This window comes from Mytilus edulis, chromosome 1 (assembly GCF_963676685.1).
Source record: "Mytilus edulis chromosome 1, xbMytEdul2.2, whole genome shotgun sequence".
In the NCBI taxonomy this organism is placed as follows: domain Eukaryota; kingdom Metazoa; phylum Mollusca; class Bivalvia; order Mytilida; family Mytilidae; genus Mytilus; species Mytilus edulis.
The window spans coordinates 121,248,026-121,274,183 of NC_092344.1; the positions used below are offsets into that span (position 1 = coordinate 121,248,026).

The window sequence follows — 26,158 nt, forward strand, 5'->3', positions numbered from 1 at the left end:
AGCCGCAAAGCACCCATCACCTTTAACCGGTAAAAAAAAATGAGAAGTCTCTTGCGTAATTGTCTCTTTTTATTTTGTTATTCATTGGAACGTTTTATATCAAAGTAGAAAAGGGGAGGGTAAACACACAATTGATCATGCCATGAAATTGCCTCCGTTGAAATTCTACAAACATACCATAGAGCAAATTACATGGATGATTAATATTGACCATTTGGTATATAGCTGTGTTCTAAATGATACGTACATGAAGGTCCTAAATTAATTTGTTGAATGAAATCAAATCTTTAAATACTAATGGGTGTCGTAGGAGGTCGACCGGAATTTTTAGCTCGGATTTCTTGGCATGTAACAGATAGAAAACTCAGGATTAGAATTCATAGAACAAAAAAGGGGCAGTGGAAAATATTTCATGTATATTTTGAACACAGAGAGAATTACCCAGGCACCCTTTGCCGTAAAACTTTCTTTTTCTTATTTGTGCCTTCGGACTTGGGCTATTTCTTTCTTTGCGGGCGTATACTCCAAGCAAACAACATGCATGTGTATAACGGCACTTTAGATTTTCGTATTAAATAAAGAAAGTTGCTGGTCCGGCGCATGAACAGATTGGTAAGAAAGCAAGGTTTTAATTTTAATTAGATTGGAAAGCTTAATTCAAGGGTTGAAAATAGAGAGCACAAAAGGGGGGGTAGTCCACAGGGAATGTTTTTAAAACAGTTAAATCGATTTCAAGCAGGGATTCCAGTGCTTCTTTGGGAATGAAAAACTTGTTATTACTCTTAGTCAAAATATTGTTGCTGAAATGAACACAAGCTATTCTCAATTCCATTATTTTTCTCCTGTCGTTCATACCTAAATATGCGAAATCTTGTAGCGACAACTTACAAATTAAGTCAGGAGTTATTTTTCCTTGTGAAAAATGCCAACTGGGGAACGTCAACCACACCGATTTAAAACTGCTTCCATTTCTTCCATTTTAATTCAATCACGTAAACTTTAAGGTGTTCATGAATAAAACGTCCGTTAAAAATATCCGCGTTCGTTTTTTTCCGACAATTTCCGTTATTGACTTCCCGACTTTTACTAAATCATCATAATGATAAAACCACTGAACATAAAGTTGAACGAACCGAATATAATACCAATGCTTTTACTGAATATAATGAATAATCTACTGAATATAAAGAAAGCGGGACTACTGAAGGTATTACATAATGTACTGCAAATAATATTGAATCTACTGAACATAGTGTCGAAAGTACTGAACATAATGAAAAATGTACTGAATATAACGTCAGAAGTACCGAACATAATTTAAATACCACTGCATATAATAATGAAACGACTGAACATAATAACCAAAGCACCGAACATAATGTCAAAACTACTGAACATAATGTAATAACTACTGAACATAATGTAATAACTACTGAACATAATATACATACTACTGAACATAATGCATAAAGCACCGAACATATTAAACAATCAACATCAGAAGACAGTCTATATTTATCTGCTGCTTCTATTTACAACATTGTGAGAAGATCAAGCACAACAAACGATGTATTTGATGAAATAAAAACAGGTTATATGTTTTAATGGTTCAATGTATCCAGAATATCATTAAGGTAGATACTACAAACTATAAAGATACGCACCAAATAAGGATTAATACCATATCTTATATGATGTCAACAAAACAAGATGTAAATAATCTGAAAAACTCAACATTAACAAACAAACCACAAATGTGAAATGTTCACAAATTATTTAAAATAAACGCAATATATTAATATCAATATATTAAATGCAATATCAATAAAATATTTCTAAGCGTTTGTACTTGTAACAACATTATCTAACACGTAACACATGTAAAACTGTTACATTCATTTTGATATAAGTTAACTTACATACTAACTGTATGTACCATTTTACAAATCAAATTATCACGTGATTATTATGCATCAATAAACTTTTTTAATTCTTCTGTAATAATCAGTAACTACTTTCATATTTTGCAAATCAACTACATTTTCTATCACTGACACAGCCTATCATAATTAATGAACAGAATGTCAGGCCGTTTTGATACTACTTTTAAAGTTTTCTCTATAACTACTGTCTTCTAACTATGACGGTAATAATGATATACTTGGTAAAAATAAAAATAATCTTTGGAAATATGTTTTTTGTTCCATCATACTTTTCAATCTAGTTTTAACATTTTTTTACTGTTGTCAAAATATATTAAAAACATATTACTTATAAACAAAACAAACCACAAATAGCAATATATTATGGATATTGTGTATAAGTCTTTTTAAAATTAAGTTCAATTCTAATATCAATTAAACAGAACATCAAACAGTTAATTGCACTTTGCAGTAAATTTGTAAATAGGTATTTATAAATTCATTTTATGACATTGCATGTGTTAAAATGATGCATGCATTTATAATCATTATCAATTGTTATTTATGACCTTTCATGATGAACATGGAACCTTTGGTTTTTATTTGACTACCTCTGAAATCATATTTGTATTCATTTAAATAATAGAACAAATACCGACAAATCATGATTATTTGTCGATGAAACCCTGAAACCTTACCCTGCATACATAATTAGTAAAAGGGGGACGAAAGATACCAAAGGGACAGTCAAACTCATAATAGTAAAAGTTTATACCACAGTGTCATTATCTGATATATTGCAAAGGTATACCTAATGATGCATAGAACTTTTCCCTATAGTATGAAACATTGCATTCGAATGGCAGTTGGTATAAAAGTATAAATAATATATAAAAAACCGGTTTGAGTAATATTGTTACTGTCATGTGTATAGAATTATAATGATACAATGTTATTAGTTTATTTATTTTTGCTTGTCTTTTTCAGTTTTCTTGAACAATCCCTTTCTAAATATAGAACTACCAGACGACTTTCTATCTCCGCCTTTTGCCAAAGGCGCAGTTTCAGGTACAGGCGATTTTCTATACACAATTAGATAGTTATAAACGTTTGAGAGATTCCTGGATTCTCCATCCCTTAGGCGAGCATATATTGCCAACATGTAATTGCCAGTCTCAGGGAGAGTAACTTTAAAGAAAGTTTTCTCTGGATTTGATTCTTGTCTTGCCATTGCCACTTGATCACGAATATCACCACCAGGTTCACGAAGAAACTGATGAGAAACGGAAACTGATCGTGGAACAAACACTTCAATTGTAATTTGATTTGATTCTGAACACTCTATTTTTGGTTCGCTATGAGAAACAGTTCTCATTCCAAGCTCTTCAAACATAGGAGAGGGTCCCCATTGGGAATCACGTTTCGGGGTTGTTTTCGGTCTAATCTTTGGAATTTCCACCGGTTCCGTCACCTTTAAACAATTCAAGAGATATTTAAATGCATGTGAAAGTTTTTTGTCGTGAGAATCAAGCGGTCTAGCGTACACATCTATTCCATATTGTCCCGTTTGGGGAGGAGATACTGTAATTCTCAATGTTGTACCCTTCTCTACTGTATGGTGTACGAAGGGATCCAAAGCCTTACTTTCAACTGAGTTCATTCTCAACTTGATTACAAATTGTAATGGCTTTGTCAACTTAAACACTAAATCCACTGTTTCATTGACATTAACAATTCCACCCTTCGGATTATCTGGGGTATCTTTTAATTGGGTATCAATTACTTCTGTGTCTGATTTCAAAGATGTTGTTTCGCTGGAGTCGTCTGAAATAGTTTCATGATCTTTGTCTTGATGCTTAACTGATATAGCTTTGATTCCAAAGTGCCGTTTTCCCTTTTTGGGACCCCATTCACCTGCAGCACATTCCGGTAATGGATGCATTTTACCAACAAGAGTTTTGCAAACGATTTTAAATTTACAAGCACACTTCAATCTAAATGATGATACTACACCATCAGAGGCATTACCTTTTGGACCTTCTGCTTCATCAAGTCGATTGGCAAACACTTCAAAGAAGTATTCGCCTGGCGTTGGCACGTGCACGCTAAACATTACTGTGTTATCAATCATTGTCATGTATACAAACCGTTCTAAGTAAGCACCACGGTAACCAGCCTCGTGTCGACGTTCCCTGTCCGCAAAGCGTAACTGGTAGAAAAATACAATATCATTTTCAAGTTTTTCATTGACCTTAAGTCTGACATCACATCCTCCTCTGTCCGATGTTTCAACCACTGCCTTCAATCCTCGGTCAAAATGCATCCCAAAATGGAAGAATACAGATCGGACAAAGGGAAGCTCTTCAAATTCCTCTTTGGTTATTGGTTTTTCCAATAATTGCCACTCTGGCTCATTAGGCCAGAATTCTTGAATGAATTCATCAGGATCTGTAAGGAAGTAGTGCTCGTCATACTGATATCGTATTGTGTCATTCACCTTTGTATCGTCACCTTTACCATTTTCTGTCGCATCTCCATTTTCTCCATCGTTTTCTCCATCTATCTTCTGTTTCTCAGCTTCTTTTCTCTCCTGTTCCCTCTTTTCAGCTTCCTTTCTTTCTTGTTCTTTTTTCTCTGCTTCTTTTCTCTCCTTCTCTTTTTCTCTTGGAGAATCTTGTTTTTTCTTATCTTTGTTCAGAACCAAGTGTCTATAATAACAAAACAAAATTATAGCTGTGTCATTATCGAAATTAGATTTTAAGGTTAAGGTAATTTGTAAAACGTAAGACGAAACTGCTTAATTGAAAATCGACCAGTGAAGGATATTTGTGTTAGCAACATTATTTCAAGATATTGTTACATTCACGCAATCAAGCATTTATTTTGGACATATTAATTGCATGGATATTGAAATATTATTGATTTCATAACAAAGCAGGAAGATATGAATTAATTTTTCGTCAATAAAGACAATAGTATTTCTAGCAGCACTAATTCCTTCATTAAGAGGCAGATCCATATACACTCAGCTCATGGACAACATTTTTTCTCGACCTTGGGTCCAATAACTAAATATGTTTGATTTGTAGTTTTATCGACTATGTCCTTTTCCCGATTGTGACGTTTTCACTGAGTGTGAACTCGCATTGTGGTTGATACATGCACAGAAAGATACACTTATCATGTCAACACATTTTGTCTTGATCTTTTTGGAATTTATACAAGTGTACCAAATTTTGTTTGTTTCTTTGATACGAATCTTTTTAATCAATTTAAGACGTTTGAACATCGGTAAACTACTGTTGCCTTAATATATCAAACTCGTTAAGTTGTCTGTCCACAAATTTTGAAACCATTATTTTTTAGAATATAGTAGAATAAGTTTGTATGAAACTATCATACTCTATGTTTAACATTGTGAATATGGAAAAATCTGTTTTAATGGCTGCAAATCATATTTTGATTTTAAAACACAAACTGTACTTGTATGTTTTTAATTTCATTTCTAATCCAACTTTAGACGAAATTACATCGAATAGTGTCATGTTGTAATGCAAATTGGTCTAATTTAACATCCCACGTACCTAGCACCCCAGTTACACTGTACTAATCTCCAGTCACCATCTATAAGCACAGCATTCCAGGTATTCTGAAAACTTTCTGGTTCTATTTTCATACCTGGTTCATAACCAACACTTTTAGAATGACCCTTTATCTCTTTACAGTGTAAACCCGCATAACTACAATGGACAAATATATAAACTTCTTTAGATTTTATTTATTTGTTTAATTCGTTCCTTTACGATCGGAGAACAATATATTATTGCAAATCAAATGCTGATAACAAATTAACTGATCTACAAAAATGTTCATGATAAAAATTGGATGAAAATATGTGTAGATCTGCATTATAGATGGCCTCCATTAAGTATTAGCCAGAACAAACGCATGTATTGAAAATATATACCTCGCTTTGATAGGTGAATGATCAATCCCGTTATGAAATTAACAATAGATTGGTTGTTTTTAATGACTCTTGCACTATTGGCTATTGACAGTCAGTTTTTATAAATAGAGGAAGATGGAGCACCAGGTTAAAACTACCGATTTTGTTGGGAAATACGAACATCCATTCAATTAATATCAGAGTCGATCGGAACTTCTGAAGAGCGGAATCCCTTTATTTTTGACATTTTTACCTGTTATGTTTGTTTTGTTCACACTTTGCTGTCAATAGAATGGAGTTATATGCTAATGTCATACAAGTAAGAGGTTACGCTAGCTTTATAATCAAGGATAAATCCACAATTACAAGTACATACCTATAACAAGTCAGAAATATGGCAGTTTTTGAGATTATATCATTTGATTAGGGACTTTCCGTTTGAGATTTATTTTGGAGGTCGGTAATTTTGTTATTTGAAAAATAAAACATCAAAGTTGACAGGCAACAGATCACTGTATAAGAACTACTACGACCACTGAGGCCAAGGTTCTTTATTAAATAATCACAAATATATCTGGTTTTGGTGATTGAATAAACATCATGTTATATTGGGGCTAATTTTTTTTAAATTAACATCAGTCCTATTAGACATATCAGCGACATTGTAATTAGCCACTCACCTGCACAATCGCATGAACAAAACATGGTATGTTTCTGTTCCAAACTTAATGCCCTTTAACAATCCCAAAGGAGTATTGGAATCTATTGCTTCTTCAAATTCCATGATATTTAAATCCTTCACAGTTATCCATCTATAGATTGCCCTGTAAGAGGAAAGACTTAATGTATCTTGATCCACAAAAAGAGATTTGTTTAACTTTATTCATAAAAAAACCTATGTTATCTTCGATAATAGTATTTATTAAAAGACCATACAGACTTGACTATGCTTGTCAGAAAGACTTTTGGCAATTTTTAGATGAAAAGGGGCTATGTGTGCTTGATATGATAAGTTTTTCTCAAATTAAAGGAAACAGTGGATACCAAGGATCTAAAAAGAAAATCAATTAGCAAATCAGTATGAAGGGAACGGAAAATGATATCGACACTGAAAAACAATTTTAGGTCCTTTAGCTGTGATGAGCTATATAACGATAGATACCTTGCTTTGTCGATGTCATTTGGTAGATTTCCTGTCATTTTCTCCATCATGTCTGTATATGTCAGATGATCATCTTTTGCCACCTAAAAGACGGGGGAAAAAAGAAGCATGAACCCCTGTTGTTAAACATGGTTGTAGCATAATGTCAATTAAAAAGTGATGAATTCTGGCATTACACTTGGAAGAGAAATCATTTTGAAACACATCTTTGCTTAGACATTCAGAAAATGATATACTAACAGTCACAAAACTATTGCTTAAATATTCAGAAGATATGCTTACTTATAAAACGAAATATCAAAAAGGATTAAACTAAATCTAGACTATAAAATTCAGAACAAACCTGAATAACTTGGTTGTCGATTTCGTTGAACACACTAACATCTGAAAACAGATCTTTTTTCCTACAACTTGGTGGATGGGGCGGTGGTAATTCTGTAGTTGTGACTTCTAAGTTTAAAGCTTCCATAACATTTTCTATAACATCAGGCTCAGAAATGTCTCCATTTGTAGGCTAAATTAAAAAAAAAACAAATGAATAAACTATGATTCAAATGAGATTGTTAAACAGAAAGATGGCATTCAGATAGATGTACAAGTTGTGTCATATAGTTAAAAATACAGCTGTAAATTCGAATTATGTACTGGTATGTAGCATTCCTATAGATGTTCAAGTTTATGAATGTACAAGTGTGTGACATTCAGATTGATATACAGGTGTGTGACATTGAGATGAATGTATAGGTGTGTGACATTCAGATGGATGTACAGGTGTGTGACATTCAGATGGATGTACAGGTGTGTGACCTTCAGATGGATTTACAGGTGTATGACATTCAGATGGATGTACAAGTGTATTACATTCAGATGGATGTACAGGTGTTTGACATTCAGATGGATGTACAGGTGTATGACCTTCAGATAGATGTACAGGTGTGCGACATTCAGATGGATGTACAGGTGTGTGACATTCAGATGGATTTACAGAATGTCACAGATGGATGTACAGGTGTGTAACATTCAGATGGATGTACATGTGCGATATTCAGATGGATGTACAGATGTGTGACCTTCAGATGGATGTACAGGTGCGTGACATTCAGATGGATGTACAGGTGTGTGACATTCAGATGAATGGACAGGTGTATGACATTCAGATGGATGTTCAGGTGTATGACCTACAGATGGTTGTACAGGTGTATGACATTCAGAGGGATGTAAAGGTGTGTGACATTCAGATGGATGTTCAGGTGTGTGACATTCAGATGGATGTACAGGTGTGTGACATTGAGAAGGTTGTGCAGGTTTGTGACATTCAGATCGATGTACAGGTGTATGAAATTCAGATGGATGTACAGGTATGTGACATTCAGATGGATGTACAGGTGTAAGACATTCAGATGGTTGTACTAGTATGTGATATTCAGATGGATGTACAGGTGTATGACATTAAGATGGATGTACAGGTGTATGACATTGAGATGGTTGTACAGGTGTGGGACATTCAGATGGATGTACAGGTGTGTGACATTCAGATGGATGTACAGGTGTGTGACATTGAGATGGATGATAGGTGGGTAAGGGAGCTACCATTTGATTTTTATGGGGGCCTAGGATGAAATTTGAAAAAAATAGGCAGGACAGGAGTTTTGAGTAAAAAAAAAAGGCAGGATGAGACACTTTGCAAAAAAAAAGGCAGGATGACAATTTAGGTAAAAAAAATCAGGATAAACTATTAAAAAAAAAAGGCAGGACCGAATAGAGTGAAAAATAAAAAGGCAGGACAGAGTTTACAACTAAAAAAAATGCAGGAATTTTTTTTTCATCCTAGCCCCCCCCCATAAAAATCAAATGGTAGCTCCCTAACATTCAGATGGATGTACAGGTGTGCGACATTCAGATGAATGTACAGGTGTGTGACATTCAGATGAATGTACAGGTGTGTGACATTCAGATGATGTACGGGTGTGTGACATTCAGATGGATGTACAGGTGTGTGACATTGAGATGGTTGTGCCGGTGTATTGGATTCAGATGGATGTACAGGTGTGTGAAATTCAGATGGATGTACAGGTGTGTGACATTCAGATGGATGTACAGGTGTGCGACATTCAGATGGATGGACAGGTGTATTGGATTCAGATGGATGTTCAGGTGCGTGACATTCAGATGGATGTACAGGGGTATTGCATTCAGATTGATGTATAGGTGTGTAACATTGAGATGGATGTTCAGGGGTATTGCATTTAGATTGATGTATAGGTGCGTGACATTGAGATGGATGTTCAGTGGTATGGCATTCAGATTGATGTATAGGTGTGTAACTTTGAGATGGATGTTCAGGGGTATTGCATTCAGATTGATGTATATGTGTGTAACATCGAGATGGATTTTCAGGGGTATTGCATTCAGATTGATGTATAGGTGTGTAACATTCAGATGGATATTCAGGGGTATTGCATTCAGATTGATGTATAGGTGTGTAACATTGAGATGGATGTTCAGGGGTATTGCATTTAGATTGATGTATAGGTGTGTAACATTGAGATGGATGTTCAGTGGTATGGCATTCAGATTGATGTATAGGTGTGTAACTTTGAGATGGATGTTCAGGGGTATTGCATTCAGATTGATGTATATGTGTGTAACATCGAGATGGATTTTCAGGGGTATTGCATTCAGATTGATGTATAGGTGTGTAACATTCAGATGGATGTTCAGGGGTATTGCATTCAGATTGATGTATAGGTGTGTAACATCGAGATGGATGTTCAGGGTTATTGCATTCAGATTGATGTATAGGTGTGTAACATTCAGATGGATGTACAGGTGTGTGACATTCAGATGAATGTACAGGTGTATGACCTTCAGACGGATGTACAGGTGAATGACATTCAGATTGATGTACAGGTGTGTGATATTCAGAGGGATCAATAGGTGTATTAAGTCAGACATTCTCGTAGTCATCTACCTTTGGTAAAGTAAATATAAGTATCACTTCATTTGTTCTTGTTATTTTATAAACAGACAAATACAAATAAGATAAACAAACACATACCAGTTCTTGAGCCACTTCCTGTTTTAATTCTTCTTGTTTTGCGGCCAACAGCTGTAACATTTGCTGACTCTGTTTTTCAACCAAATGCGCCATTTTTCTTTGTTCTTTTTCTCGTACACGTATTGTCATGTTTTGTCTCTTTTCTGCCTTTTTTCTTTCTATTATATTTCCCAATTCTCTTTTCTGGTTTTCAAAGTTAACAGTCATCAGCTATAATGAAAATATAAACATAATTGCTATAACTGTTGATAACGTTTATGTGTTCTTCTGAAAATATAAAAAGAAGATGTGGTATGATTGCCAATGAAACAACTCTCCACACGAGACCAAAAGGACACAAAATTAACAACTATAGGTCACCGTACGGCTTTCAACAATGAGCAAAGCCCATATCGCATAATCAGCTATAAAAGGCCCCGAAATTAAATGAAAATGTCTTAGAATGCTGTTCTCCTTTACTTATCTTATTTCATTTTCATTAGCAGTATTAACCTTTTCAAGTGATTGAAAAGGAACTGGAGAAAACATTCAGTTCATACTTTGTCAACAACAAAGTGCTTTAAATTTGTTTTAAATACTACTGATATTCAATATTGCTGTTTTATTATTGGCAATGACACAAGGGGAGATATCAGAAAGCAAATCTGTCTCCTAGGGGAGGAATGGGGTTATTGATGTCAATCCAAATATCCTCCTAAATATAACATTGAGAATAAAGAATGTGACGGGATCGCTTCATCCTCCCCTTTCTACGGGTAAACAAACATACTTGCAAATCAAATCTATGTATCTAGGGAAGAATTATAAGTATTTTGTTATCATATTTAGCCTATTTTGTGCAACAGACAAATAAACTCTTCAGGTCAAGTAAGGAATGTGTAATACACTAAGTAAATTGGATAAAAGGTTTCACTGTTTACTGTAGCCGAATCAAAGTGAATATCATTTTATTTTAAAGACATCTTATCTCAAGTTTTTATCTGAATTGTTGTTAATTGAATTCCTCTATATCACAGATACCGTATACATTTGCTTATATTAGTAAAAGGAGTTACTCTTACTGGGATCCCGTAAAGGTGAAAATAGACAAACAAATTCTCACGCTCTCTTGGATATTCCTGTCAAACTAAAATATGACAGCTAAATAAAATACCAATTTGTCATTTGGTTTTTGAAGTTCTTATCATATCAACAATGTTCATTCAATAGTTTTATTTGTTTATGTTTAAATGATATATCATTATGTGATATCCTCGCCTTGTAAGGCACTCCTAACCAGATGTTACAACTGTCCCTACCCTCGCAAGTTAAGCAATCCTACGCAAACTGTTAAAGCTGAAAACTGAAAACTGCAGCTTTCAAATGCCAATTACTTGCAATGCTGCAATAACATGTTCCTACGAGGGTTCGACTTTGGTGATCCTTTTAAAAAGTTTAAAAAGCTTACAAATATTATGTTCGAAAAAAAAGTTTCAGATCTACAGCTCCGTGAAGACCTCATGATCAATGTACATTTAAGAGTTAGTAGTCTCCCTCAAAATGTTCCCCTTTATACTTGAGGATTCTATTTATTTCAATCTTAAACATTTTAAAGTACCTTTTTCTCTGAATCTCTAAGCTTTTTACTTTTTTTGCCCATTTCTTTGTCAAATTTCTCCGTCAGCTCTTTCAGTCTGACTTCCCATTCCTTCTTTATTTCCTCTGAAAGCTTATTATTTTCTTCTGATCGTTTTTTCATCATTTCATCTATCACGGCATCTTCCTCTTTTCTCAGTTCTTCTTCTAATTTCTTCTGTGCATCTATGAGGCGTTGTCGCTTTTTGTACTAAAAGAACAAAAGTAATAAACCAATATTTAATTCAATTCGAAAGTGTTCTATGTTTTCATGTAGTTATATAGTTGCTCTATGTTGGTTATTTTTATCGTGCTCTTTTAATTTATTTATGTTTGGGAGAAAAAAAGTGTGAACAATTATTTATACAAAGGATAACACACTACATTTAGGTGTATTCTGCTTTACCCTTTTCCTATGCTATATTTGTTTTGGGGCAATACGAGTTTTAAAATGAACGATTGCTAGATCTTTAATTTTTTGATTGATTAATCCAAAAAACATCATCCTCAATCGTATAAGAAATTCGGCTGCCAAAATGATACCATAGCATGACATGGTGTATTATAACCAGCATTATACAATAGCATGACATGGTGTACAACAGGTTATAAAAGTTCTAAGTTACTGTTAACATTCTTCAAACAGAATTTTCTTTTTCAGCGATTGTAAAGTTTATATAGTTTTTCTTAACTTATTTTGTCTATTGGTCTTTTATAATCCCCTTAACATGTTAATGTACGTGGTCCTGTGTATGTCTCTGTAGTAATTATTTTTTGTAAATAACATCTGGAATATGGTGTTAGTCGCAGTTCAATCAATCATGGCGTCTGAAACTACTTTACAATTTTTCTAGACGGGGCGAGTCAGACTTTTGACATATTGATCAGACAACTCTATGTTTTTTGTAGACCTCATATCTAGATTTTAAAAACGAAATGCCAATACGACAGATAGCAACACGACGGGTGACACATGTGGAGCAGGATCTGCTTACCCTTCCGGAGCACCTGAGACCACCCCTAGTTTTTGGTGGGGTTCGTGTTGCTTATTCTCCTCTTATATTTAATGCGTTTCCCTCGGTTTTAGTTTGTTACCCCGATTTTGTTTTTTATCCATGGATTTATGAGTTTTGAACAGCGGTATACTGTTGCCTTTATTTATTCTATAGTTTTCTATGTTGTGTCATGTGAACTATTGTTTGTCTGTTTATATTTTTCATTTTAAGCCATGGCGTTGTCAGTTTATTTTCGATTTATGAGTTTGACTGTCCCGCTGGTATCTTTCGTCCCTTTTTTAGCAACCAAAAGAAACCTCTGAATAACAGGCTTCTCGGTGACTTGGGACAGGCAGATGAAGTATGTGGCGGGGGATGAGCTATATTATATTCAAATTCTTTTTAGTAATAGTACAACTTGGCAAGTTGCATTCAAACGAAATAATAGTTCACAATATTCTGGTCATAAAAAATAAATACTTTTAAAAGTGCGCGAAACACATTATTTAGCAAGTTCAAAAATTGTTTCTAATAGTACATTATCCTCTGTTATACAGCAACTACATAACAAATTATAATATGCACTGTTTAGTATTTAAATATCAACCTATTAAATTGTGGTCTTACAAAACTTATCATACGGACGAAATAAGGTTTTAAAAATGAAGTGTATTTTAAATTACATCTTGAATTATCGTCGTCTATCATTTATCAATTACTTATTCAACGTCTATACTGTGCAGAAAAAAAGTAAAATATACGTGATCGAAGATTTTTGTCTTCTGACATTATAAGAATAGCCTACACCTACCCACATGATAATAATCGGGAGCTTAAGTATATATAAATAATTTCAATATTTTACGCAAATGGTCTTTTATGTTAAGCTATTTGTTCATTTGATCTGTCTAGGTTGAACCGCCCACCCGTGCATGACAAGTATTTAAATTTTAAAAGACGTAAAATAAATCTCAGTTAACATCTCTTAAAATCTTTTTAAAATCTTGACATAGTTATGTAAAATTTAGCTCGAATCCGCCCACTACACATAGTTTTTATATTGTTATTATGATTAAGAGTATTACTAATTAAATCAAAATAAACGTTGTGTTTTCATATAATTATTTGACTCATTAACACACCCTAATATCGACTATAGCTGTGACAGATTCGATAGGATTTTGTCTTCTTATTCAAAACAATTGTTTTTGTATGTCGTCTACAGCAGCTTTTCTCTCCAACTAGTTCTGAAACCCTACTGTCAGACGTCTCAGTAAACCCAGACTAAAACATCTTTGGCAATAATAATCAAGTAATCCATTTTGACCTTTTTAAACTAAAAACGCTTTTTAAGAAATGGCCCTAGTCATTTCGGGACTTTTATATCTGACATAATATGGGTTTTGTTCATTATTGGAGGTCCTATATAGACAACGTCCTTTTTTCTCTGCTGTAAAATTTTTTGTGTTGGTAATCTGCATGTTAATACTGGTGTATATCAAAAAAAATATATATAAGGAAACTGATTCTACCTCATTGTTATTTGGTTACGTTTGTCACAAATTGTTTGGGGTCTCGTCTAAGTAGTCGAATATAAAAAAAAAGATGCGGTATGATTACCAATGAGACAACTCTCAACAAGATACCAAAATGACACAGACATAGTCATTAACAACTATAGGTCACCGTACGGCCTTCAGCATACCGCATAGTCAGCTATACCGCATAGCCAGCTACAAAAGGCCCCGAAATGACAATGTAAAACAATTCCAACGAGAAAAATAACGGCCTTATTTATGTACAAAAAATGAACAAAAACAAATATTTAACACATAAACAGACGACAACCACTAAATTACAGGCTCCTGACTTGGGATAGGCACATACATACATAATGTGGCGGGGTTAAACATGTTAGCGGGATCCAAACTCTCCCCTAACATGGGACAGTGGTATAACAGTACAACATATGAACGAACTGTATAGAGCAGAAGGCTGAACTCATCAGATGGACAAAAATACAAGTGGTCGTGGCCGGGTACTTGTACATCCCAACAACAAAAAGACACTAGGTATAGACATGCGAGTACTCGCAGTTAATTACATCTAGTTCAAAGCCACTAACTAATGAAAAAAATCATGCATCTAAGACCAAATTACCAATCCGTACACATCCAACAACCAATGGATTTAGTGTAAAAGACGTCATAAACAGTCAGAAAAAAAAACACGACCTTGTTATTTGTTATTCTCTGACTGTACTACTGTATTACTAGCCAGTTAACACTTCGGTTGTGAGTTCGAATCCCGCACAGGACAGGGGCACTCGACTCCCAATTTTAATTGACTAGGATTGTCATTTTTCCTACAGAAGGGCACTCCAGATTCCTCCATCAATAAAATTTGACAGCCACGAAAAAGCACAACAGTGATAAAAGTGACGTAAAACTCAATAATATATCAATCATAATTCATTTCAACTTTGTTATTCGTAATTCAGTTATAAAATTCTCTAAATAAAACTGTATCCATCGTGATAGAAAAAATAAGGATTTTCAGCGTTAAATTCTAGGATAAAACTGGAGAGAGCTTTGTTTTTGTTTTGTTCATTGATCAAATATAAAATTGTGCTATTTGAAAGTTTAATTTTCTCAAATGCAGTGATGCATTTCATTTTATCAAGTAATTAAACTTCATAAATTAACTTTATGCGCACTGAATAAAACAGATGTTTTAACAACATTTCAAGATATGTATTTTTGTTAAACAAGTTTCAACTAGAAAAGGTTTTGTTTGTGTAAAAATCATGCTCGTAGACTTCTTCTGTGCATGCAAGATTCGAGCCTAGATACAAGAGATCTAATATCACACAGCTAGTTTGTAAAGGGGATAGATAGGTAGCTGATTCTTTATTCAACCTTAAGTGTCTATCACCATAGTACATTCTACAAAGTTTATTGACTTATCACAAACATGGTATAAATGGGTCTCAACTTAACAACTAATTTGATGAAGAAAAAAATTATAAAAAAATGCCCACACCCACGTTCACAAAATATATATGTCAATAGTTCGACCCTTCAATAAAACCATTGACGAGGGCTGGTGAATACATATAATTTAGTGTTAGAACAACGAACTGTTTACCCATGAAAAGATCAGATAAAATTGTATCATCCTTTTCATGTCTATTCATTGTCCAATGGGTAAGAAAAAAGATAAATCCAAAATAAAAGAAAACAAATCGAATAAGTATCCTAATCTTTATCTTTGCACTAAGATTTACCAGTTTGAATGATACGACACTATAAGACATATAACAATAAAGACCGATTTTTAATTTATTGTCCGTCTTCTATTGTCGTTCTCTCAAAGGGGTGAAACTTAACGCGAAGAGAATAATAACTCAATCAAAACAGCCTTGGTGTCGAAAGATTATGTATGACTTACTGGTATACTAAACAATACCATAAAAGTTCCCAAATAGTTTTAACTCCTAGTAGTTTAAACATTTAATGAACATCTACAAATGGCCCAATAAATCATTAAAAATCAAGTGGTGGTCAAGAAAACGAAATCAGTATGGTTTTACTTGTTTACTGATTTTTAGCTTTTCGATCATTGTATATTCAGGCCAAAAAAAACAAGACTGTAATATGGACGACCGATAAAAAGGAACGACCATGGCGTATTTATCGGGCCATAAGTTCACCAACGGAACATTCCGGTGGGCCCCGACTTCTTAAATCCCAACACAAGCTTTGGAGTTATCTTCTCTGAACATATTTGAGATGCGCAACAGGGAAACTGGCTTCTGGAATGACGATGATAGCGAGATACAACACGACTGGTTGTAGAAATAGGCGATGCCAATGATAGAGACTGACTAGGACCTAGTCACTTGCCTTAGAGTGCTCGCTTTCACTCCACTTTTAGAATTAGGCACATATCCCGGTTTGCAGTAATAAAGAATTTAATGATTTCTGAATGGAATAAAAGTAATTTTACAAATATAGCGGATGTTGCCAGATGCCCCACTCTAACTGGAGTAAAAACTTCCGAAAACAGAATAAAATTAAGAGTTTTGCTAGGTTACGATTTCACAATAGAGACGAGATTATCGTATGACACTTAAAACACAAAAGATTAACAAAGGAAGTTAATGAATGGCGGATTACAGACATGTTAGGACTAAGTAATTCTGACATAATAAATAGAAATTATTTGACAATAAGAATGCTTATAATTAAAACATATATAATAAAACGTTTTATAAGGATTCTTAACCAACTTGAAAGTAAATGCAATTAAATTAAAGGACAAATATTGCAAATCAAAAAGTTTGATGAAATAATAATTAGTTTAACATTAAAAGTAGTAAAAATCTATGACCGATAGTTTATCTGGTACAGTCCAAAATTGCATTATACAAAAAACAATACTCTTCAGAACAGACAAACGGACCTTGTCTTATAGCACGTGGTATTCAGGTAAAGATGAAAAAAGAGTAGGGATACATAATCGTGTTCTTCGTACGGGTACAAGTAAAGATGAAAGGGGAGAAGGGCTACTAAAACATGTTTTCTGTACAGACACGGATTACGATAACAAAAAAAAGGTGTAAATATAGGCGGATCTAGGGAGCCCGGGACCCCTTTTCGTGAGAAATATTTGGTTGATAGTATATGGAATCACAGACTCATGACTGGAGCGGATCCCACTTAGGTCAGTCAGTGCCTCCCCCCTTTATAGAAAGTTCTGTATGATACATCCGCCACTGGCAAACACTCAAAAGCATGTTCTCCGTACGGACAAGGTAAGGATAAGATGGCAGTAGCGCATCAATAAGGATATATTAAGTAAATATAAAAGGTAGTCGGTTAACAAAAAGGATATAAACAGGTAAAGATATAAAGGAAGTATGGCTACTTCAAATGTTCTTCGCACGGTCCTTTGTGGTACAAGTACTTAGGAGTACAGAGAGTAAAAGTAAAACCTAACACATACATATCTAGGCATCGATGCATGCAAACATCTACATTTAACTAAGTAAACGCACAATCCACCTCAATTGACATTTAAGATAAATTGTTTATCCCCGAGCCATTATTTTAATGAACTTGTATTGCTGATATTTTACTTAATACAGTTTTGTACCTGAGACTGAGGTAAACGACATTAGGATATTATTGCAACGTTTAAAGAATGACTGCATTGAAATTCACATTAAAATTTTAGGTCTTTCATTTCTTTTCGTCAGTAAATGACATTGGTTTATGTGATTCAATCTTGCGGCTTGTCAATAAAATCATATTGATTTCAGATCATTTTAGGTCATGTAATGGACTTTTTATGTAGATTTAAAGACTTTCTAATACGGTTATTTTCAATCTATACATTAAATATCATTTTGTTTTATAAATGAAAATCGACATAATGTTATATGTCAACCTTTTTCTTCTTTGTGAATAGAAAACTACCTGTAAATCGGTCAAAAGGTGAAATTATAATGACACTTGTATGACAAAAAATGTCGAAGATTCTTAAAACGGTAGGATAACGATTTTAAGTTTTCAAAAAGTATGCTATAATTTTGTGGCTATGTACTAGACGACATTAACCTGATTTTTAATATGCTTTCTCACAGTTTTACAGCCCGTTAGAGGACACATCAAATCGAATAACTTGGTTTAAGTCTAAAAAGTTAAATCACAAAAATACTGAACTCCGAGGAAAATTCAAAACGGAAAGTCCCTAATCAAATGATAAAACACATCAAACGAATGGACAACAACTGTCATATTCCTGACTTGGTACAGGCATTCAAATGTAGAAAATAGTGGATTAAACCTGAGGAGCAGTCAAGATGACAAATTGACTCTTCAAGATGCGTCCTAAAAGATTGAACAAAAAGGGATGGCAAACCAAGACTTCAAGGCACCATCAAGAATATTGATGATACCGGATAGGATGGCAAATTGCGACTTCAGGGCACCACTGAGAAAATCAAATAGGATTGGATATCAAAATTTAACTTCTAGACACCACATTACATCTATGCTTCAAAATACCACATTTCAATTCAAGGTACCAATTAGAAGATCAAACTGGACAGGATGGTAACCCGATACTTCAAGACACCACACAGAAGATTTAACCGGACAGGATGGCAAACTGAGAATTCAAGGCATTACTTAGAAGATCAAACCGGACAGCATGACAAACCGATACTTTAACACACCACACAGAAGACAAAACCGGGGAGGATTGCAAACCGATACTTCAGACACCACTAAGAATATTATTCAACCAGACAGGATGACAAAATGAGAATTCAAGGCACCACCTAGATGATTAAACCATGTTGGCAAATTGCGACTATAAGGCACCGTGGAAAAAAAAGATAGAATGGAAATCAGAGACTTCAAGACACCACCAAAGTGATTAAACCAGTCAAGATGGCAAATCGTGACTTCAAACTGAAGCCTCAAATTCACAATGATAATATAAAAACTCCACAAAACCTTAACATATGTTCAAAAGGTGTTCCATTTCTTTTTTTCAAGGATAATCTTACAGGCATTCAATTAAACGGGTATCATGTGGCCTTTTTCACTTATTCAATAGAAGACATTCATGTGAGATTTAATATTTTATACCAACAGACGTCAGCTGATAAAAGGTGGAAAAACAAGTATTGAGAGTAAGATTTAAATGGAATGATATAATGCAAGGCCATTTCATACAATCATGTACTTATAACTGACCATGCATGGTCAAGAGTAAAAGATTTTAGATTTTAGAATTATAATAAGCAAAGTCGTGTCATAATAGTGTATTTGTAGCAGGTCACATTCAAAAATGTTTACTATAATATATAGAACTTGTGAAAACGTGTTACAATTGATTGTTGGTTGCTTAACGTCCAGTGGCAAATATTTCATTCATGTTCAGGACGAAAAAAACGTGTTAGAAAACCATGTTCAAAATGTATGATCTCAATTGCGTATTGATGAAAACCAATGTAACATCTGATTTATGTAATAAAACCAAAATCAGACCTTAACTCTTATGGTGTATCTCTCGATTTTTCTGGTGATAAACCTAGATAAAGACTAAGTAATTTTATGCAAATTAACTGGAAGATAACCCAACATCTATGGAGCAAAATATCTTATATATAAAAAAAAAGACTGTCTCTGAAAAAACTAAAATAGGAATTCTTTGTGATGTGAAAATGCATCAATTTATCCATTCCTGGTGCTTGTGTGTTTCTTGCAACTCAATTTTCTGTATAAGGGCATCTCTAATGTTTCATGAGTTACTGTCAATAATTAGGACGCAGTGTAGTGTGTAACACTAATGGTGTGGTATGTAAGTTATATTAGCTTACTCATTCTAGTTACCGGTTTTATATATTTTCGATATCATATTTAATGGATGAATGCACATCAGTTTTATAGCCTACTAACAATGGAAATATCATATGCAAGGAAGAAAAACATTAAAATACATACCCGGAACATATTACTTTATATACCTAAACGTAACTTCTGTAATATGTCTTGAACAATACAAGTCCATTGAGGAAAAGTTGATATATACAACATTTATAAATAATCGAAAATTACAAATAAGTTTGTTTGCTTTACTCTAAGACAATAATAGAGATATGTGAGTGTAATGTATTTTTGGTTGTGTGAACAATGTTTATTTTATCTTGTCCTACAGAATTAGACGCTACCAGAAATACTGACAGTTTACCCTTCTAAAGCACGTGAAATAATCCCAGTTATTAGCACTATTGTCTTATTATATTCGTGTTCACGTCTCATGTTTCCTGTTTGGTAATTTGTCTTTGTTTTTCCCCCCTTATTTTATCTTTCACTTCTTGGTATGATCTTTCTATAATGTTGTTATAAACTAAACAAGTAATGTATCTGTTAGTAATGTGGTAGTTAAAAGTTAGCTTTTCGGAAGCTACAAAGTGTCATTTGACATTTTTTACCTGTTTTCCTTACTGATGGAATACATCATGAAGTACTTGGTTGCTATTGACAAATTTTAAGACACTTCGACGGCAGTTTATGTTTTTCGTGAGTTGCACTTGACCTGTTGACCAATATTTCCATTGTGGGAAGATTATAGGTTGATAGTGTTGGACAAGTTACATGTATCTGTTTTTACTATTTTTGAAAATAAGTGAGGTCTGTCATAAAATTGTAGGTATACCAATGGTTCAAAAGCTCAATTACCGTGAAGTATTCGTTTTCTTTTTAGTGCATCACTCCATCAACATAAAGATAATAACGTGCATGGCAATTATTAGGATAAAACTTGTACACAAATGTGGTTTTAGATGTGGAGATGTATAAATATTTTCAATACTTACTATATTTGGAGGAAAGTGATGTTTGTCATGTGGGAATTGGTTGCCTCTAGTCAACAGCTGAGCATCTATGGCACCTTTGATATGCAATGCATTGGAATCGATATTTGCGATTGGTTCTATCACTTTAGAATTTCTTGTACTGGGTGCCGACACTGCTGTTCTGATGGCCATTGCTTGGTAATCAAAACTTGGATTTCTTATTGTACCCGCTTTTCTAATCTGCGGATTTAGTTTTCTCGAATGTTTTTTGTAGTTAGTCTGGACGTCCACTGCCTGTTTAATTCCAAGGGCATTTTTATCGTACTTCGCTGCGCCAACACGAGGAACATGTGCATGGCAGTAAATCTCACGGTCATTGGCTTCAAGCTGGTTCGAAAAATAATTTTTGATGTTCAGATGGGTGCCACAATCCACACATTTGAAACATGCCTTATGAAATAAAACGTCGTGGACAGGCCCCATTTTCTCTGCTTGATAAACTGACCCCTTGCACCTGTGGCATGATTTAGGGTTTAGTATTGGTGCCTGAAATATCGATGAAAGTCTGCGATATCCTCTTTCCTCCGAAGCAGTTGTCATTTTCAATTAGTTTGTAGCACCAGAACAGTAGATGGCAACGGTGTAAACGTCAGTGTAATCCAATATTCTATGTCCCTACCTGCATGAGAATAAAAAAACAATCAAACAACAGTATTTAACTTAATTCCACCACATGTTAATCCATTTATCAATTAGTCACATAGAAAATTTGACAATATATCTATCAGACACCCGTACACGGGATCCATGATTAGTAACAATGAATATACCTGTACAGGTATGACAGGTAAATAATTGAAGCGTGACGCTACCACGGTCGATAAACATCAAAGGTAAACAAAAAAATCGTACAGCATATACAAAACTGTTTACTTTCGATTATACTGTATGAACATTATAATTGTTCCGAATTAAAATTTGATTCAACGAAATTATGAAAATAAGTTTTCAACAGTTATTACCAGTTTCACAGTTGTAAACTGTTAAAAAAACAATATTAAAGTAAGTAACAGCTGTCACACCTGTCGTTCTACAGGAAAATGTATGAATAAAATACTTCTGCAATTTCACATCATAATAAAAGTTGAACAGCCAGATATCATGGTGACTTAGCTATCTACATACAGACTTACACCTAGAGCACGAGACATTCCGTTGAAGATTTCGTCCCTTAAGTACCTTGTTATAATCATTATCGACTATTTACAACACTAGTTGTTTTATACCTAGATTAAGCTACTTACAATACCTACTTCGTTCTGCACAGGGTCAGAACTTACACTTAAACGTTCATTGACAAAGAAAATCATAACTCGTAAACAGAGATACCAGCATGTCAATAAGAAAAATGGTTAATGTGCAATAACTCTCTCAGAATTACTAACAACTGTCTCAAAATTTTCATCAAACACTATGATAGTTCAGTCGATTAATTGTTTTGGAATTGGTACGCTATTTTCGCTAACTAGAAAATATGGCATGGTTTGAACTTTTATTCACCTTTTACTAAGTGCTAATCGAAAAAATATTGATTACTGTTTCGTCCCATTAGCGTAACAGGAATTATTCACCTCACAATTCACAATCGTTAGGACTAGGAATGCAAAAGTAAAATTAATTCTGGGTTTTACCGTATACTATTATTATCATTTTCGAAATCGTTTCCGTAAAAAGACTACAATAAACCTGTAATATCGGGTAAAAAGCAGAAGATTAAAACGGGAAGATAAAAGATTTATGTCGGAGAAAATCTGACAACAATATGTAAAAAAAACAGCCGACAAAAAGTATAAACACTAAAAAAAACCCAGAAAACAACAGTCTATAAAAACTACACAAAAAATAACAGTCTATAAACACTACACGAAAAACAACAGTCTATAAACACTACACACAAAACAACAGCATGCAAACACTTAAAAGAAAACAAAAGTCGACACACACAACTAGGAAAAAACAACTACAGAGAAAACAACAGCCTTAAAACACTGCAGAGAAAACAACAGCCTTAAAACACTACAGAGAAAACAACAGCCTTAAACACTACAGAGAAAACAACAGCCTTAAAACACTACAGAGAAATAACAGCCTTAAAGCACTACAGAGGAAATAACAGCCTTAAAACACTACAGAGAAAACAACAGCCTTAAACACTACAGTGAAAACAACAGCCTTAAAACACTACAGAGAAAACAACAGCCTTAAAACACTACAGAGAAAACAACAGCCTTAAAACACTACAGAGAAATAACAGCCTTAAAGCACTACAGAGGAAATAACAGCCTTAAAACACTACAGAGAAAACAACAGCCTTAAAACACTACAGAGAAAACAACAGTCTTAAAACACTACAGAGAAAACAACAGCCTTAAACACTACAAAGAAAACAACAGTCTTAAAACACTACAGAGACAACAACAGCCTTAAAGCACTACCGAGAAAATAACAGCCTTAAAACACTACAGAGAAAATAACATCCTTAAAACACTACAGAAAAAACAACAGTCTTAAAACACTACAGAGAAAACAACAGTCTTAAAACACTACAGAGAAAACAACAGCCTACAAACACTACAGAGAAAACAACAGTCTTAAAACACTACAGAGAAATAACAGCCTTAAAACACTACAGAGAAAACAACAGCCTTAAAACACTACAGAGAAAACAACAGCCTTAAACACTACAGAGAAAACAACAGCCTTAAAACACTACAGAGAAATAACAGCCTTAAAATACTACAGAGAAATAACCGCCTTAAAACACTACAGAGAAAACAACAGCCTTAAAACACTACAGAGAAAACAACAGCCTTAAAACACTACAGAGAAAACAACAGCCTTTAACATTACAGAGAAAACAACAGTCTTAAAACACTACAGAAAAAAACAACAGCCTTAAACACTACAGAGAAAACAACAGCCTTAAAACACTACAGAGAAAACAACAGTCTTAAAACACTACAGAGAAAGCAACAGCCTTAAACACTACAGAGAAAACAACAGCCTTAAAACACTACAGAGAAATAACAGTCTTAAAACACTACAGAGAAAACAACAGCATTAAAACACTACAGAGAAAACAACAGTCTTGAAACACTACAGAGAAAACAACAGCCATAAAACACTACAGAGAAAACAACAGCCTTAAAACACTACAGAGAAATAACAGTCTGAAAACACTATAGAGAAAACAACCGCCTTAAAACACTACTGAAAAAACAACAGTCTTAAAACACTACAGAGAAAACAACAGCCATAAAACACTACAGAGAAAACAACAGCCTTAAACACTACAGAGAAAACAACAGCCTTAAAACACTACAGAGAAATAACAGCCTTAAAATACTACAGAGAAATAACCGCCTTAAAACACTACAGAGAAAACAACAGCCTTTAACATTACAAAGAAAACAACAGTCTTAAAACACTACAAAAAAAACAACAGCCTTAAACACTACAGAGAAAACAACAGCCTTAAAACACTACAGAGAAAACAACAGTCTTAAAACACTACAGAGAAAGCAACTGCCTTAAACACTACAGAGAAAACAACAGCCTTAAAACACTACAGAGAAATAACAGTCTTAAATACTACAGAGAAAACAACAGCATTAAAACACTACAGAGAAAACAACAGTCTTGAAACACTACAGAGAAAACAACAGCCATAAAACACTACAGAGAAAACAACAGCCTTAAAACACTACAGAGAAATAACAGTCTTAAAACACTATAGAGAAAACAACCGCCTTAAAACACTACTGAAAAAACAACAGTCTTAAAACACTACAGAGAAAACAACAGCCTTAAAACACTTCAGAGAAAACAACAGCCTTAAAACACTACAGAGAAATAACAGCCTTAAAATACTACAGACAAATAACCGCCTTAAAACACTACAGAGAAAACAACAGCCTTAAAACACTACAGAGAAAACAACAGCCTTTATCATTACAGAGAAAACAACAGTCTTAAAACACTACAGAGAAAACAACAGCCTATGACACTACTCAGTTAACAACATAATATAAACACTACATAAAAAAATAGCCTACTACACAGAAAAACTGTATAGAAAGACACTACACAAAAAAAATAGCCTACTACACAGAATAAACTGTCTAGAAAGGCACTACACAAAAAAATAGCCTACTACACAGAAAAAACTGTCTAGAAAGGGTCTACACAGAAAAAAGTTTTCAAACACGTCACAGCCTACAAACACTGCAAAAAACCAGCCTATAAACACTGCACAAGTAACAACAGCCTACAACCAATACACAGAAAACAACAGCCTACAACCAATACACAGAAAACAACAACCTACAACCAATACACAGAAAACAACAGCCTACAACAGCCTACAACCAATACACAGAAAACAACAGCCTACAACCAATACACAGAATACAACAGCCTACAACAGCCTACAACCAATACACAGAATACAACAGCCTACAACCATTACACAGAAAACAACAGCCTACAACAGCCTACAACCAATACACAGAAAACAACAGCCTAGGCTACAACAGCCTACAACCAATACACAGAAAACAACAACCAACAACCAATACACAGAAAACAACAGCCTACAACCAATACACAGAAAACAACAGCCTACAACCAATACACAGAAAACAACAACCAACAACCAATACACAGAAAACAACAGCATACAACCAATACACAGAAAACAACAGCCTACAACCAATACACAGAAAACAACAACCAACAATCAATACACAGAAAACAACAGCCTACAACCAATACACAGAAAACAACAGCCTACAACCAATACACAGAAAACAACAGCCTACAACCAATACACAGAAAACAACAGCCTACAACCAATACACAGAAAACAACAACCAACAACCAATACACAGAAAACAATAGCCTTAAAAATCTACACTAAAACAAATCAGCCTACAAACACTACACAGACATCAACAGCCTAAAACATTATACAGAAACAACACGTACAGATCACTTAACCCATATTTTGTACTGAATCACATTTCTGAAGA

At 34.1% G+C, this 26,158-nt stretch overlaps 2 protein-coding genes across 2 annotated transcripts; one reads left to right on the top strand and one right to left on the bottom strand.

Moving 5' to 3' along the window:
- Positions 1 to 1,572: 1,572 nt before the first annotated feature.
- Positions 1,573 to 22,025, bottom strand: LOC139504484 (hillarin-like). Its single transcript, XM_071294591.1, has 8 exons — positions 21,090 to 22,025; positions 11,686 to 11,913; positions 10,089 to 10,298; positions 7,374 to 7,544; positions 7,031 to 7,113; positions 6,549 to 6,692; positions 5,507 to 5,662; positions 1,573 to 4,630 (listed from the first exon to the last, which is right to left on the bottom strand). The coding sequence occupies exons 1-8, from the start codon at positions 21,666 to 21,668 to the stop codon at positions 2,887 to 2,889; spliced, it is 3,315 nt and encodes a 1,104-aa protein (XP_071150692.1). The 5' UTR covers positions 21,669 to 22,025; the 3' UTR covers positions 1,573 to 2,886.
- Positions 21,889 to 26,089, top strand: LOC139503874 (putative uncharacterized protein DDB_G0293878). Its single transcript, XM_071293891.1, has 2 exons — positions 21,889 to 21,906; positions 25,289 to 26,089. Exons 1-2 carry the CDS (start codon positions 21,889 to 21,891, stop codon positions 26,087 to 26,089), a joined length of 819 nt encoding a protein of 272 aa, XP_071149992.1.
- The last annotated feature ends 69 nt before the right edge of the window (positions 26,090 to 26,158 follow it).